This window comes from Carcharhinus amblyrhynchos, chromosome 17 (assembly GCF_965287045.1).
Source record: "Carcharhinus amblyrhynchos chromosome 17, sCarAmb.v2.hapA, whole genome shotgun sequence".
NCBI lineage: Eukaryota > Metazoa > Chordata > Chondrichthyes > Carcharhiniformes > Carcharhinidae > Carcharhinus > Carcharhinus amblyrhynchos.
Window position 1 is genome coordinate 48,472,046 of NC_137340.1, and position 16,275 is coordinate 48,488,320.

Below are 16,275 nucleotides of genomic sequence, written 5' to 3' on the forward strand. Positions count from 1 at the left end.
TAAATCTTACCCCCGACCACCCGCCTCCACCCACCCCAGCCTCCGTGTTGCTGTTGCCTCTTTTGCCAATTGCCTTAAATCTGTGCTTCTGGTTCCCGAGCCAGTGAGAACAGTTCCTCCCTATCTACTCAACATCCATCGAGTCTCAACTTCATCTCTCCTCCAAGGAGAACAGCTCCAGTTTCTCCAACCTTTTAATATCATTGAAGTTCCTCATTCCTGGAACCATTCCCATTGTATCCTTAGTTTCAGTGCAGGTTAGGAGCTGAAACCCCAATACTTCTGACTCATACAAGAGGGCTACCAAGTGGACATACTCGGGCTTTGTCTTATTTGTTCACAGGATGTGGGCATCACTGGCACGGTCAGCACTTATTGCCCATTTCTAATTGCCCCTGAGATGGTAGTAATGAGTGGCCTTCTTGAACCCTTGTAGGCTGTGTGGTTTGCACTTTCCATACCAATTTTGATTCATATAAGTGGCTTACTAGGCCACTTCAGGGTGGTTGAGAGATGCGGATCAAGAATCACATAGCAATCAGATTGGGTAGGACAGAAGGATTCTTTCCTCAAATTCAAAATGGGTTTACAACAAGATTCCATAGTCACCTTTTACTGATAGCTTTCTACTCCAAATTTATTAGAAGCATAGATTCGTAGAATCCCTACAGTACAGAAGGCTATTTGGCCCATCAAGTCTGCACCGACCACAATCCCACCCAGGCCCTATCCCCGTAACCTCATGCATTTACCCTAGCTAGTCCCCCTGATATCAAGGGGCAATTTAGCATCCACCTAACTCGCACACCTTTGGAGTGTAGGAGGAAACAGGAGCACTTGGAGGAAACCCACGCAGACACGGGGAGAATGTGCAGATTCCACACAGACAGTGACCCAAGAAGGGAATCGAACCCAGGTCCCTGGTGCTGTGAGACAACAGTGTTAACCGCTGTGCCACCGTGGCACTCCTCTTCATATCAGTTATTTAATTAACTGAATTTAAATTGCTCAATCACATAGTGGACTTTGATTTCGTCTCCCTAGATTGAGTCCATACCACTGGGTCTAGTCCACACAATTACTGTGCTGCCATGCTTAGAATGTGCAAGTCTGTGTATTTTCCCAAATTCATGTTTTTGTGTTTGTAAATCTGTGTAGGTGGCAAAAAGAGGAAGCCCTCCAGGGACAGCGAGAAAAGCCCTGAAGAGAACTTAAATGTACCTCAGCTAAAGATCTGACATCTCCAATGAAGCAACGAGGTTAAAGCAAACGAGCCATATGATGGGCTTCAGGGAGGATCACTCACTGATTATGAAGCATTCCTCACACCAGAGCCCAAAGAGCAGAAGCTGTGCTAGTCAGACATTGCCGGGGTTTGTAAACATGAAACAAAATTAAAGCAGTGAGAGCAGGGGCCCAAGCAACTTGATACCGTTTTTCTCATTTGATACTTTGAATAGAAAATTTAGGTTTTGCATGTTTTTCGCCGCTTTTTCATTTTACTGAACAGAAACAAACTAAACTATATAGATTTTGAATTAGCTGATTTTGGCATTTTATATAATATATCCAAAGGATTGTACAATGTAAGATACATTATTTTTCAATGATAGTCTTTAATCCTGTCAGCCTAACACTGTTGTTACCTCTGCTTCCCATTATAACCTAGGTGCGTTGTACTGTGTGTGTGTTGCGATGCTGAAAACACACCTTTTCTATGGCACAGATTGAAGTACGCTTCAGAAACCTCTCAAAGTTTCACATTACATTGATGCTCTACCGGAGCATTTTTTTTTGGTTCACAAGGTGATTTGAGCCCCTTTGATGTGACTTTGTCTTGTAACACACACCCCCTGGGAAGGGTGGAGGGGTCAGTGGGAAGGGAAACACTTCTTATGGTCACCATATATCAGCAGAGTTGTAAAAATAGCAGGCCCACTTCCTAGTGAAATGATAAATGTATTCTAAAGGAATGCTTTTACAATTTCAGTAGAAATTGTATATGGGAAACCTTCGTTATGTTTACCATTTTGCTATCATCGCAAGAAGAGGAAGTCTTACCCCTTCCATGTGTCAACTCGTTTTTAATACACACAAAGCATGTTACAACTCAACTCATTGCAGATTAAGTGCTGTACTTATGAATTGTGTTATCTCTGAAGTTTTTCAGGTAAAGATTTTATTGTGGTTATCTCAAATGTTATATTGTAGAAAGTAATGTTTTAGGTTGCACCACTCAATTCAAAGGCATTGCTGTTGACAGTGTATAATGTTACCTTAACTATAGTCTGGCAATGGTTACCCACTATCCCATAGACAATATCCTGTAGGAAATAATCAGGACAAAAGTATTCACTAGTTTCAGATGAATAGCATTGTATATGGATGGCTATCTATATTCTTAAATAGGTCACTTCTATTCTCTTTTTGTATCTTTGCTATGCTATCTTGTTTCACCTCTCTCTGCCCTATGCCCCATCTCAGAAACATTGGCCGGAATTCTCCCATCCCACCCACCACAGGAATAAGTAGCAGGCGGATTGCAGACATTGATAGTCAGGTGGGAATTTTCTGCTTTTGGATCAGCGCGGTTGTAGAATTCTGCCCATTATGTTTGCATGCGTGCTCTGTGTTCAGTACCCTCAAGCACATTTTGTGGTGCAAATTCTGCTTCATGTCATTACTACACGTTACCACAGACCTTTGGAAACTCAAAGTGTTTAACTGCATTGTGTTTGTTAAAGTGTCACCCAGTTGAAATAGGTACCTCAAAGTAGTGCAGTCATACAGCACCAAGTTATACTGCTGGGGCTCAGCCGTGCCAAATGCTAGGTAATTTTGGCATTGAGCTGGCCCTGCGTTAATGTTGAGATGCTCCAAAATATACTTAGTAGCTGCTGCGATTATGCTGCAGCCAGTGAAAATGAAAGTGGTAGGACCATCCTCTTGGGAATTCAATATATGATCATGTTGGTGGCTTTTCTCAATTTATACTACAGCTCTTGTGTCAGGACACAAACTATTTTGCATAATCATAGTTGGACCATGAAAATATTATTTAACTCCAAGGGGCTACATATATATATATATATATATATATAATATATATGGGAGGTGATGGCCTGTTGGTATTATTGCTCGATTATTAATCCAGAAACTCGGCTAATGTTCTGGAGTCCCTGGTTCGAATGCCGCCACAGCAGATGGTGGAATTTGAACTCAATAAAAAATATCTGGAATTAAGAATGTACTGATGGCAATTAAATCATTGTCAATTGTCAGAAAAACCCATCTGGTTCACTGACGTCCTTTAGGAAAGAAAATCTGCAGTCCTTAACCAGTCAGGCCTACATGTGACTCCAGAGCCATGGCAATGTGGTTGATTCTCAACTGCCCTCGGGCAACTAGGGATGGGTAATAAATGCTGGCCAGCCAGTGATGCCCATGTCCCATGAATGAATGAATAATATAGTAGAGTTATTTAGCCTTTTCACATCTTGAAAAGTTTTTTCCTCCTGACAATTTTCTGCCTCCCTTCTTCATCTATAGTCAGTGAGTCCTTGGTTAGATAACTGGCCCAATATCCATTACTCATGTATGAACCTCAGATGCCAAGTTATTTGACAGCAAGTAGGTATGAAACTTTAATCCACAGGAGAGTATACATTTCCTTGCCGGAAGTATACAGTGGGGATTACCTGATGGCAGTTAGAGTAGGAAGCCTAGATTATTTTCCTCTGCCTAACCCCAGGCACCTGTTCCACCACCACAATGAGATGGTACTAGCGACGGATCAGAATATTATAGTTTCTTGGTCAGTGTGGCTCAGCTGCTTATAAGTGAACTTTATTAAACCATAAGGAAAGACACAATCCCTATTGCTTTTAATTTGCTACAATCCGCATAAACTAATATGTATACTGCTTGACTCTTGTAAATTGGCAAAAAGAACAGTTCCTAATTCTGACCTTGATTGATTGCTGAGGTGAAAGATTGAAAAGTGTTTCAAAAGGTCAAGATGTGACAATCAGCTATCATGTCCTCCATGGTTGAATACTGTAATAACCTTATACACATGAATGAGAAATGGCATTTGTTGCATTGAATAACTGGAGAGTTGCTGGTATCCATGAAACCATAGCTCTGCAATAATTCAGAGGGAGGCAGGAGAAATCGTGCAGGGGTGTGGGATGTTTGCATTTAAGTGAGGGCAGCACGGTGGCTAGCACTGCTGCCTCACAGCGCCAGGGACCCAGGTTCGATTCCCAGCTTGGGTCTCTGTCTCTGTGGAGTCTGGACGTTCTCCCCGTGTCTGTGTGGGTTTCTTCCGGGTGCTCCAGTTTCCTCCCACTCTGAAAGGCACGCTGGTTAGGTGCATTGGCCATGCTAAATCCTCTCTGTGTCTCCGAACAGGTACCAGAGTGTGGGGACTGGGGGAATTTTCACAGCAACTTCATTACAGTTTTAATGTATAAGTTTATTTATCAAGGATTACGTTAACACTGCAATGAAGTTATTGTGAAAATCTCCTAATAAAATTTTAAAATGGAATAAGTTGTAAAGTTTTATTAATTTTTGTATTGAGGTGGTGCTACTTTGCATGACTTTTTCAGAAGTAGAATTATCAATTGTGATGATTTCACCACATGGCATCCTGCACCCAATGACCCCACCCAGTTGAATATCCTATATTGCCCCCTCTCCAATATCTTTTCAATAACAGAGCAAAACTGGGTTTAATTTTGCTGAAGTGGGGCATCTTGCAGTGTGTGTGAGATTTATTCCTTAAGGCCAAAACATTGATTTTATGAAGAAATTAGATATAGCTGTTGGGGCTACAGGAATCAAGGGATATGGGGGGTAAGGGGGATCAAGATATTGAATTTGATGATTAAATTGAATGGCAGAGCAGGATTTGAAAAGCCAAATGGCCCACTTCTGCTTCTTGTTTCTATGTACGTTCAGATTTTAAAAAGTTTCGCCCTCAAAGATGCTGAGGGCAACGGGGACCTTGGCGAATAATGGAACAGTGTGTAGCCTAATGAGTGAAATTTAAAGATATGGAAATAAACAAAGGACTGAATTGAAAAGAAATAGGTAGAGAAAAAGGATTGAATTGATTTACCAATTAACAATTAATACATCATTAGAAAGGTCATTATGCTGTCAATTGCAAGCCTGTGGCGTATAATGTGCAATTAATGTGCAAATGCAGCAAAATCCCACACATGTTAAGCATGAACTGCTGATATAGAGTTAGCAGCTGATTTGAGCAGGGTGGTGGTGACTGCAAAGTGCTACAACTGGTCTCAGTGCTGGAGAAAGAATTTGAGGAGGTAAACGAGGGGGGCTGAAGTCAGTCAGTTTGCTGTGTGTACTTAACTGTGAGAAAAATACAATGATGGTCATCGAAATGCACAGCTGCTTAAATCAGCCTCTTAGGAAACGGCCAGTTGATGTTCCTGATGTTGTGGGAATTGATATCAACAAGGCCTTCCAAAAGGTTTCTCTAGTCAAACTGAGACTTCTGCTAAAAGAGTTATATTTCTCTTTAAACTACAGAGCTCTCTTCACATTCCAACACTTTATCTTTTTTCTACTTTTAGATTGTCAGACTATATCTGTACTTCCAAAAGGGAAGCAATTAATCTAAACCAATTGCTTCACAGCAATGAAAACATTGAGAAACTGTCAATGTAACTCAAAAAGATATTGAGGTCCTGTCACTTCATGGTGTAACAGCCAACACAGGAAAAATAGATTGCTATTAATTCATGTTGGAGTACACTGAGGTGATAAGACTGAAACCAATTTAGAAATGCTTTACTTTTATATTTTGTTTAGTGTTTTATTTATTGAATACTTGCCACTTGACTGGAATTCTACTTTTCACTGTGCTATCAAAGGATCAGTGGCAGACTCCAATAAGGCAATAATAAGGAAGAGGATTTGATTTGATTTGTTTTTATCACGTGTATTAGTACACAGTGAAAAGCATTGTTTGTTGCGTGCTATATGGACAATGCAGCAGGAAAATGTAACTGGGGCCATTCAACCCCGGAACAGGCTAGCTTCTCTCACAATGAAAAATGATTCAGATAGACCTTAGAGAGTTAAAATGGTTTGGCATTTGGTATAGTTTATTGCTACAGGTTCTTCTTAAAATTCTAAATGAATAATGTTGTAACTGTGCACAATGGGTGCAAGGTTAGGGTTGGCCCTTTTTAATTCCATTCTGGCCCCGTAGTAAGATTGTGCCTTGAGATCCGATATTTGCTGAAAATAATTCATTGCAAATTTTAGTTGCTAGTGCCTCCAGATCATATGGAAAAGAAGTGAGTAGAGATGTGCAATTACTTCTATTTTTTTTAAACTCAGTCTTTTGAAGGAAGAAGAAAAATCTTTTAATGAGAAGCAGGGGGATGCATGACTTTGAAATGTGTATTTTCTGAGAATGCAACTTGATTATTGTTATGAACAGAATCACTTTTTTGTTTTTTGCCAAGATAAATATAACTCCCAGGCCACTGGTATCTGGATTACAAAACACCCCACTTAAAACTGTCTGCCTGAGCCAGAAATCAGACAACAGGCAACTACAGGTTAGTGCAAGAACCATATAGTGACTGAGTTAAAGCCATGACCTTTAGAATTAATGCCATCGTAGTGAAATTTCTACCCACCACCCCTTCTATCATAAAGCTATGTCCTTTGAGTATATCTATTGCATTGAGAATCAGGCAGCACAGTGGTTAGCACTGCTGCCTTACAGCACCAGGGACCCAAGTCCAGTTCCCAGTTTGGGTCAGTTTGTGTGAAGTCTGTACGTTCTCCTCATGGCTGTAGTGCTCTAGTTTCCTCCCATGCTGATTTGCTGCATTGGCCATGCTAAATTCTCCCTCAGTGTACCTGAACAGGTGCCGCTGGAGTGTAGTGACTAGGAGATTTTCACAGTAATTTTATTGCAGTGTTAATGTAAACCTACTTGTGACACTAATAAATAAACTTAAACATTTCCAAAATAATGTTCTACATTTTGTGTTGAAAGATTACTCTCCCTTAAATTATAAAGCTGAATGTTTTCAGAATGCTTTCACAAGGAGGATGTTTTGGGAAAAAGGACAATCTGGTTTAAAATGATTAGTGTTCCTTGATTGAATAGCTTGGAAAATATTAATGAACAGAGATAGTGTGACTAAGGTATTCCTTCTGGAGCAGAAAGGGAAACTGGCAAGAAATATCTTTTTAAGAATCGATTAGCTTTTGTGATTTTGCCTCAACATCGATTCTGGTGTTCTGAAGGGAAGGTTGTTCATAAAGATTTCCTCTGGCAACTAGTGACATTTTATAAGTCTTGGCTTATAACGCATTGAAGTAAATGTTACTCTGTGCCAGGGTGGTCAATTGTAAGTGATGGGGTCATGTAATGGAAATTTAAGTGAAGAAATCAGTGCACCCAGTTTATGATCTGCCCAGTTGGATAGAAAATCTTACAGGCTGTGAATTGTGCCCTTCTATCTCCACAATCCAATTCCTGATAGGTACTCTCACCATGTCAGTTACATGTTGAAAGGTAAAATTAATCTCCATTGTTCCCAAAGTGGATTGGCCATGCTAAATTGCCCCTTGGTGTTGGGGGACAAGCTAGGGTAAATGCATGGGGATAGGGCTTGGGTGGGATTGTGGTCAGTGCAGACTCAATGGGCCAAATGGCTGCTTCCTGCACTGTAGGATTCTATGATTTATTCATCAGGCTATTGAACTTGAACTCCCAATTTTAGCATTAAATCCATGATATGTTTGGGACCAATGCAGTCCTCCCCCAGTGAGCTCCTCAGTGACTTACTTACATTTATATAGCACCATTAATGTGAAGAGTGTCCTTCGGTGCTATGCAGATAGGCAAATGGAACTGATGCAGAGGAAGGGAGAGTTTAGACTAAACATTTGGTCAAATCTGAGGATTACGAGGAGATAAAAGAACAACACAGCACGGGAAACAGGCCCTTCAGCCCAATGAGCCCACGCTGCCATTTTAACATTGAGTGCCCTCCTCTACCTATGGCCTTTGTCTACGCCTATTGGGGAAGATTGAGGGAACACTAATTTAGGGATAATTTGTTACACCAATTAGCCTGAGAGCATGTCTTTGGGGTGTGGAGGAAACCGGAGCACCCAGAGAAACCCACGCAATCTCGGGGAGAACGTCCAAACTCCTGCAGACACCGGCCCAAATCCATGTATCTGCACAGCAAACAGTGATAGGCACTGAGCTGTTGTTCAGCTCAGTAGAGGCCACAAAGGTTGCTAGCTTAACTAGAGTGGGAGGAAAAAATAAAGATGACAGCAAACATGTTCACATGAGGTGCTTTTGCCAATTGCATGTCATTGATTATAATAAACACAATAATGTATTTGTTCTCATCACTAAGCCACAATTAAGGATTAAGAGCGTGGGAAAAATATAGTTGCTCTGTTTTTCAGTTCAGCCAGCAGTGGGAAGTAGTTCAAACCCCATCCAGTCAATAAGTGTCTCGTTTCCATTCCTACCCTGGATACATTGCAAAGTTACAAAGCATGTACTATTTTTTGTATGGGGATTTTATATGATGGTTCATATTGAGACAGAAGAGCATATTGGAATACTGTTTAAAATTGTGTGCATTCATTAAATTAGCACTTTACTGTCATTTGTGTTAGAAAAATCATTGCATGGATTGTGCTCTTAGATTCAATGAATAATTCGCAAGTATGCTACCTCTAAAAAGTTAGAATTCTTATTTAATTTATTTATTTGTATTTTTTTAAACAAATAATATTCCAGCCTGTTACCATTGAATTCTGTTGTAAATGTAGTTGTTAACTTGGTAACATAATAAAAAATTGGAACAAGACTTGTCTAATTGTTGTTCTCTGCTCATTACTAAATGAAGTTACTATTCACTTAATTATAATAAGCAAGATGAAGAATAGCAGTGGTGTTATGATCTGGCAGGTGGTAATTGCCGTGCTAACTGAATCCCAATGGGAAACCTGGCAAGCTATCACAATTTATGCTATGCTACCAAAAAACTACATGTACTGCAAGTCATGAGCCAGAAATTCTAGTAAAGCTGATTTTAGATATTAAAAAAAAAGAAAACAAGCACACAGCATTACATTTACACAGTTAAAATTAATCTTACAGAAAATTTCCCCAAAAGACTCATGCTTGGTTAAACTCAAAAACATCCTTTAGGCAACAGTTCATATAAAAACTTATTGCTGGATTTTAAAAACTACAAAGGTACAACCCACTGTTGCTATAGGAAAGATGAGGTTAAGGTTTCTCTCTCTCTCTCTCTTTCCCCCTCTCACTTACATACATTCACTCCATTGCGAGGAATTCCAAAAAACTTTAGAACAAAGCCTTTTTTTTAAGCAGTTGTCCTCTTCTGGGCTGGCTACAGACAGTTCACTGTACTTCCACACAGATCTGTTCCAACACAGAGCATATGCCAGGGTCTAACATGGCCATTCCCCTCACACAGCACCTAACCTTTCCCAGAATATAAAAACCCTTTATAAAAGAACAAAACAGCCTGGGAAACAGGCCCTTTGGCCCAACGAGTCCACGCTGCCATTTTAACACTACCAGTCCCCCCCCTCCACCCATGACTCTTATCTATTGTTTTTGGCCATCCACATTGAGGGAAACTAATTTAGGGACAATTTATTACTGCCAATCAGCCTAATAGCACATCTTTGGGGTGTGGGAGGAAACCCACACAAGTGTGGGGAGAATGCGCAAACTCCCACAGACACCGGCCCAAATCCATGTGTCTGCACAGCAAACAGTGATAGTCACTGAGCTGTCGTCTTGCCCAGCATCTGGTCCAGTTTAAGCACACACTAACGACATGAAGCATTAGGCCAATCTCGAGCAGCCCCAGTACGACCCATCACATGTATGCCCCTCGTTGGGCAACAAGGCGGACCGACTTAAAACCTGTGAATGAAAAGAGAAAAAACATTATCATACCATATCCATTTACCTTACCAGGGACGCCTCAATGCTAATGAACCTTATTTAAACCAATCTCTTATATCCACCCATCTCCAACCCACTCATGTGCCTATCTAAGTTACTCTTAAACAACTCCAGCGTGCTTTGCCTCCACCACCTTACTTGGCAGAGCATTCCATACCCCCACTACCCTCTGTGTGAAAAACCTCCCTCTAACATCTGTGTTATACTGCTCCCCCCTCACCTTAAGCCCATGGCCCCTCGTATTATGTGTCTCTAGCATAGGAAATAGCTTACCTCTGTTTATCTATACCCTTCATAATCTTAAATACCTCTATTAGATCCCCCCTCAGTCGCCGTCTTTCAAGGGAAAAGAGCCCCAATTTCTTCAATCTTTCCTCATAACCCAGTCCTTCCATACCAGGCAACATCCTAGTAAACCTTCTCTGCACTCTCTCCAGAGTCTCCACGTCCTTCCGGTAGTAAGGCGACCAGAACTGGACGCAGTACTCCAAATGCGGCCTAACCAACGTTCTATACAACCACAATATTAGACTCCAGCTCTTATAGTCTATACCCCTTCCTCTAAAGGCTAACATACTGTAGGCTTTCTTCACAACCTTCTCCACTTGTACTGCCACCTTCAAAGACTTGTGCACTTGTACCCCCAGGTCTCGCTGTGATTCTATACTCCTTATGGGCTTACCCTTTATCATATAACTCCCTCCTACATTATTCTGGCCAAAATGCATCACCTCACATTTATCTGGCTTAAACTCCATTTGCCATGTATCTGCCCAATATACTAGCCTATCAATATCCCGTTGTATTGCCAGACACTGCTCCTCACTGCCTGCCAATCCAGCCATCTTGGTGTCATCAGCAAATTTGCTGATCACACCACTTACTCCCGCTTCCAAGTCATTTATATACGCTACAACGAGAAGAGGTCCCAGTACTGAGCCCTGCGGCACACCACTAGTGACAGACCTCCAGCTAGAAAAGGACCCCTCCACTACTACTCTGTCTCCTCTTTGCAAGCCAGTTCTCAACCCATCTAGATACTTGGCCACGTATCCCATGAGCCTTAATCTTTTCTACCAACCTACCATGAGGGACTTTGTCAAATGCCTTACTGAAATCCATATAGATGACATCAACGGCTCGTCCTTCGTCGACCGTTTTTGTCACCTCCTCAAAAAATTCTACCAGATTTGTAAGGCAAGACTTCCCCTTTACAAAGCCATGCTGCGTTTCCTTAATCAGATCGCAATGCTCTAAGTGCTCATACAGCCTATCCCTAAAAATCCTCTCCATCAACTTGTCTACCACTGACATTAAACTCACCGGCCTATAGTTACCCAGGTTATCCCTCCTACCCTTTTTAAACAACAGCACCACGTTCGCTATCCTCCAGTCCTCTGGGACCTCACCTGTGTCCAAAGAAGAGACAAAGATTCGCATCAGAGGCCCAGCAATCTCATCCCTCGCCTCCCTAAGCAGCCTGGGGTAAATGCCATCGGGCCCCGGAGATTTATCAGTTTTAATGCTACCTAAAAGCCCTAACACTTCTTCCCTCGTAATCGATAGATCCTTCAATTGGTCTACAGCTCCCTCGCTGACCGTACCAGACATGGCCACTACTTTTGGGTAAAATCAAATTTATTAACTTTGCCTTACTTATCTATGACATTTTCTAAATTTTAAACTCCTTACCGCCCTATGAAAATCAGCAGCTAAAAATCCTGACCTCTAATGTAAATTCTTACCCATGTGTTACTTGTAGAACATCTAACTTGGTTCCATTCAGTTCAAATACCTGCTTTTCACACACAGCCCCTTTAATGGTGTCAATTCTGTAGACAGTTCCTAGCTTAATTAAACTAACTTCGCACACACAGCATTTCCACAGAACATATCCTCAAAAAATCAAATTATTAACATTTTAATCACACCTCTAGTCTTGTGGAAAAAACGAACTGTCATAATTTTAAAGGGTAGCTCATTTTCTCACCCCATTTCACATTACAGTATTCATTTATACCAACACAACTATTACGCTATAGGTTGCGTGCATTAAACAAATATACACAGTTTTGATAAAGTGTTCATTTCAGTCCATTTTCTGCATTCCAAATATCCAATCTCCTTTTGAAGTTTAAACTTCTGAAACTCTTCTGCAATAAGATTTTCTCATCCAGCCACATGTGTAATTTGTAAAATAAATAATGGCAGTAATAAATTTCACCCAAACAGTTCTGGTTTCAAAACCAATCTAGAAATTTCAAATGATCATGGTCTGTATAAGTGATTGTCTCTGGAGAATTGCTTGCAACATAAATTTTGAAATGTTGCAAAGCTAATACCAGATTTGGAGTCTCCTCCTCGGCAGCTGAGTGTCTTTGATGTATGTTCAACTTCTGTGCAAAGTATCTTACTGACTTTTCAGTTCCCAGTTCATCAATTGTCATAACACATCATCAACTACCACACCACTCACATCAATTGCCAATTTAAACTGCTTTGTATAATCAGTTGCTGCTGCAACCTGTATGGTCATCAGACTATAGACATAGGAGCAGGATTAGGCCACTCAGCCCATTGAGTCTGCTCTGCCATTCAATCATGGCTGATATTTTTCTCATCCCCATTCTCCTGCCTTTTCCTAATAATGCCTGATCCCTTAATAATCACAAACCTATCTCTGTCTTAAAGACACTCAATAACCTGGCCTCCACAGCCTTCTGTGGCAAAAAGTTGCACATATTCACCACTCTTTGGCTGAAGAAATTCCTCCTCATCTGTTTTAAAGGATAGTCTCTTTAGCCTGAGGTTCTGCCTTCTGGTTCTAGTTTTTCCTACAAATGGAAACATCCTCTCCGTGTCCACTCTATCCAGGCCTCACAGTATTCTGTAAGTTTCAATAAGATTTCCCCTAATCCTTCTAAACTCCAAAGAGTACAGAAATAGACTCCTCAACCATTCCTCATATGGCAAGCTCTTCATTCCCAGGATCGTTCTTGTGAACCTCCTCTGGACCCTTTCCAAGGCCAGCACATCCTTCCTTAGACATAGGGCACAAAACTGCTCACAATATTCCTAATGGGGTCTGACCAATGCCTTTTACAGCATCAGAAGCACATTCCTGCTCTTGTATTCTCAGCCTCTCGACATGAATGCTAACATTGCATTTGCTTTCCTAACTGCCGACTGAACCTACATGTTAACCTTAAGAGATTCAGCACGGCTTTTCAACTGTCAAATGCATTCTGACATTCCTGTGTTTATTGAAATTTTCTAATTTTTTATTAATTCAGTCAATGGAACAACCACTGTTAAAATTTGTCGCAAACTTCTAATAAAATCCAAATAAGCCTCAATCTCAATACGTATGTTTAGTTGTAGGCACAGGGAATTCTGCTATGATTTTTATAACTCATGGAGCACCTTCCATGTCCAACACCATGCCCAAGCAGTAACTTGTGTTTTTGCAAATTCACTCTTAGCCAGATTTACAAACTGTGTTCTTGCAGACAATCAAACAGTTCCTTTACATGCTGCAAATGTTCCTCCCGCATTTGATTGAATACTACTAAATCTTCAATATAAACAGCACAATTGCTTAGTCCTGAAAAGTTGCTGGCACGTTCTTAATACCAAATGGCAGAACTTTAAACAGATAAAGCCCATCTGGTGCTACAAAAGCTGATATCTCTTACGCCCTTTCCAATAAAGGTACTTGCCAATATCCCTTGCTGCAAGTCAATTTTTGTGATGAACTCTGTCCCACTTTCTCAGCGCAATCTTCAGAATGTGGAACATAGAACATAGAACATAGAACATTACAGCGCAGAACAGGCCCTTCGGCCCACGATGTTGCGCCGACCAGTTAAAAAAAAAACAACAACAATGACCCACTAACCTAAACCAATCCCTTTTCGTCCATAAACCTGTCCACAGACCTCTTAAACGCCCCCAAACTAGGCGCATTTACAACTGCAGCAGGCAGGGCATTCCAATCCCTCACCACCCTCTGGGTAAAGAACCTACCCCTGACATCTGTCCTATAACTACCCCCCCTTAGTTTAAAGCCATGCCCCCTCGTGCTAGATTTTTCCATCAGAGGAAAAAGGCTACTATCCACCCTATCTAAACCTCTAATCATCTTATATGTTTCAATAAGATCCCCTCTTAGCCGCCTTCTTTCCAGCGAAAACAACCCCAAATCCCTCAGCCTCTCCTCATAGGATCTCCCCTCCATACCAGGCAACATCCTGGTAAACCTCCTCTGCACCCTCTCCAAAGCCTCTACATCCTTCCTGTAATGTGGGGACCAGAACTGCACACAATAGGATATGAATCCACTGTTGTTAGTACGTTCACCTTGCAATAATCAACATATGCTTTTTCTGTTCTGTCCGGTTTCAGTATACAATGAGTGAACTGCAATTGGGTTCTACAATATCATTCCGAAGGAGGAATTAAATTCTTTTTGCTTGGGCTAATTCCACCAGATTTAACCTACAAGGATATTGCCTTATTGAAACTGAACTCTCAACATCCACATCGTGCATTGCCATGTGTTTTCCCCAGTCTATTTCTACAAATAGCATTTTGTCTGCGATAGTTTTTCCAAACCACTTTGACACTTTGGAAAGTAACTCAGTATCACAGTTAGATTCCTAAGTACTTCCTCATTATCCAATTCAGGAGGGATATCAATTTCTGAATCCTCCATTTCTACTTCCTGATTTTCAATACTTCCTCCTGGTGATCTTCCCTATCAAAGTGTTTTTATGATGTGGAGGTGCTGGCGTTGGACTGGGGTAAATACAGTAAGAAGTCTCACAACACCAGGTTAAAGTCCAACAGGTTTATTTGGTAGCAAAAGCCATTAGCAGTCCGAAAACTAGTGGCTTTTGCTACCAAATAAACCTGTTGGACTTTAACCTGGTGTTGTGAGATATGTTTTTAAGCACATTGACATGACACACTTTGATTTTTCCTTGTATCTGGGGTATTTATTAAATTCACTTCACTCAGTCTCTTCACAATCCAGTAAGGCCCTTGCATGGACCTTAACAATTTCCCTGACACTGGTAGCAATACTAACACAGCCACAAAAATTTGCCCCTTTATATGTACTTGCCTCTCTTCACTTGCAGCCATATCTTTAAACGTTCCCTTAATAAATCACATACTATGCTCAATCTGTCTCTAAATGTTGTCACATAACCCAGGAGAGTACTTTCTGAACAGTGGCTATTATTTTCTGAATCAACTTGATTTAATAACCATAAAATAATTTAAAAGGAATAAACCCTGTGGATTCATTAGCGGTATTCCAAATGGCAAACAATAAGAATGGAATCCTTCAATCTCAGTCCTCTGGGTAGTCCTGACTATATGCTCTCATTGTTGTCTTTAAAGTCTGAAGCCATCTCACTAAAACACTCTGATTCAGGATGATAGGCTGATAACCTAAACTGCTTTATTCCTAGCATGTTCATCATTCTGACATGAAATTCGAACTCTGATCTGACTTACCTTGTAATGAATTTGAACAACTCCTCTACAATCCCTTTGCTGTAATAGTGCATTGCTCTGGAAATCTAGTGGGCACATCCACGATTGCCAACAAGTGCTGATTTCTACTTTTAGTCTCAGGGAGGAGTCCGTCGCAATCAATCTGGTAAAAGGTTTAACTTTATTAGTGTCACAAGTAGGCTTACATTAACACTGCACTGAAGTTAGTTAAAATCCCCTAGTCGTCACACTCCAGTGCCTGTTCGAGTACACCAAGGGAGAACTTAGCACGGCCAATGCACCTAACCAGCGCATCTTTCAGACTGTGGGAGGAAACAGGAGCACCTGGAGGGAAGCCACGCAGACACGAGGAGAATATGCAAACTCCACACTGACAGTGACTCAAGCCAGGAATCGAACCCGAGTCCCTGGTGCTGTGAGGCAGCAGTGCCAACCACTGTGCCACCGTTCTGCCCACAAAATAGGCCTGCTCTCTCTGAGGTTCCTCAAACATTGGAATCTGAATTTAAGGCGCAGATTTAATTACCGTTAGAGGTTTTCTTATAACCTGATGTGACGTGTTTGACAAAATTTATGTAGTCTCGGCCAATAGAAATGATTTTGTACTTCAGCTTGAATTTTCCTACTTCCTAAATGTCCCGCTATTGGAATTTCAGAGCCACTCCCAATATTTCATTCCCCAGATGGTGTTAATACTTGATATACCGCCTATTTCCATCTGC

General features: G+C 41.1%; 1 protein-coding gene across 1 annotated transcript in view; it reads left to right on the forward strand.

The window, feature by feature from the left end:
• The window catches only part of cnnm1 (cyclin and CBS domain divalent metal cation transport mediator 1), a 102,506-nt gene extending 93,458 nt beyond the window's left edge, over positions 1 to 9,048 (forward strand). The window contains exon 10 of the mRNA XM_080205924.1: positions 1,159 to 9,048. Within this exon, the coding sequence (XP_080062050.1) occupies positions 1,159 to 1,238 (80 nt within the window). The 3' untranslated portion in view covers positions 1,239 to 9,048. The remainder of the gene's footprint in view (positions 1 to 1,158) is intronic.
• The last annotated feature ends 7,227 nt before the right edge of the window (positions 9,049 to 16,275 follow it).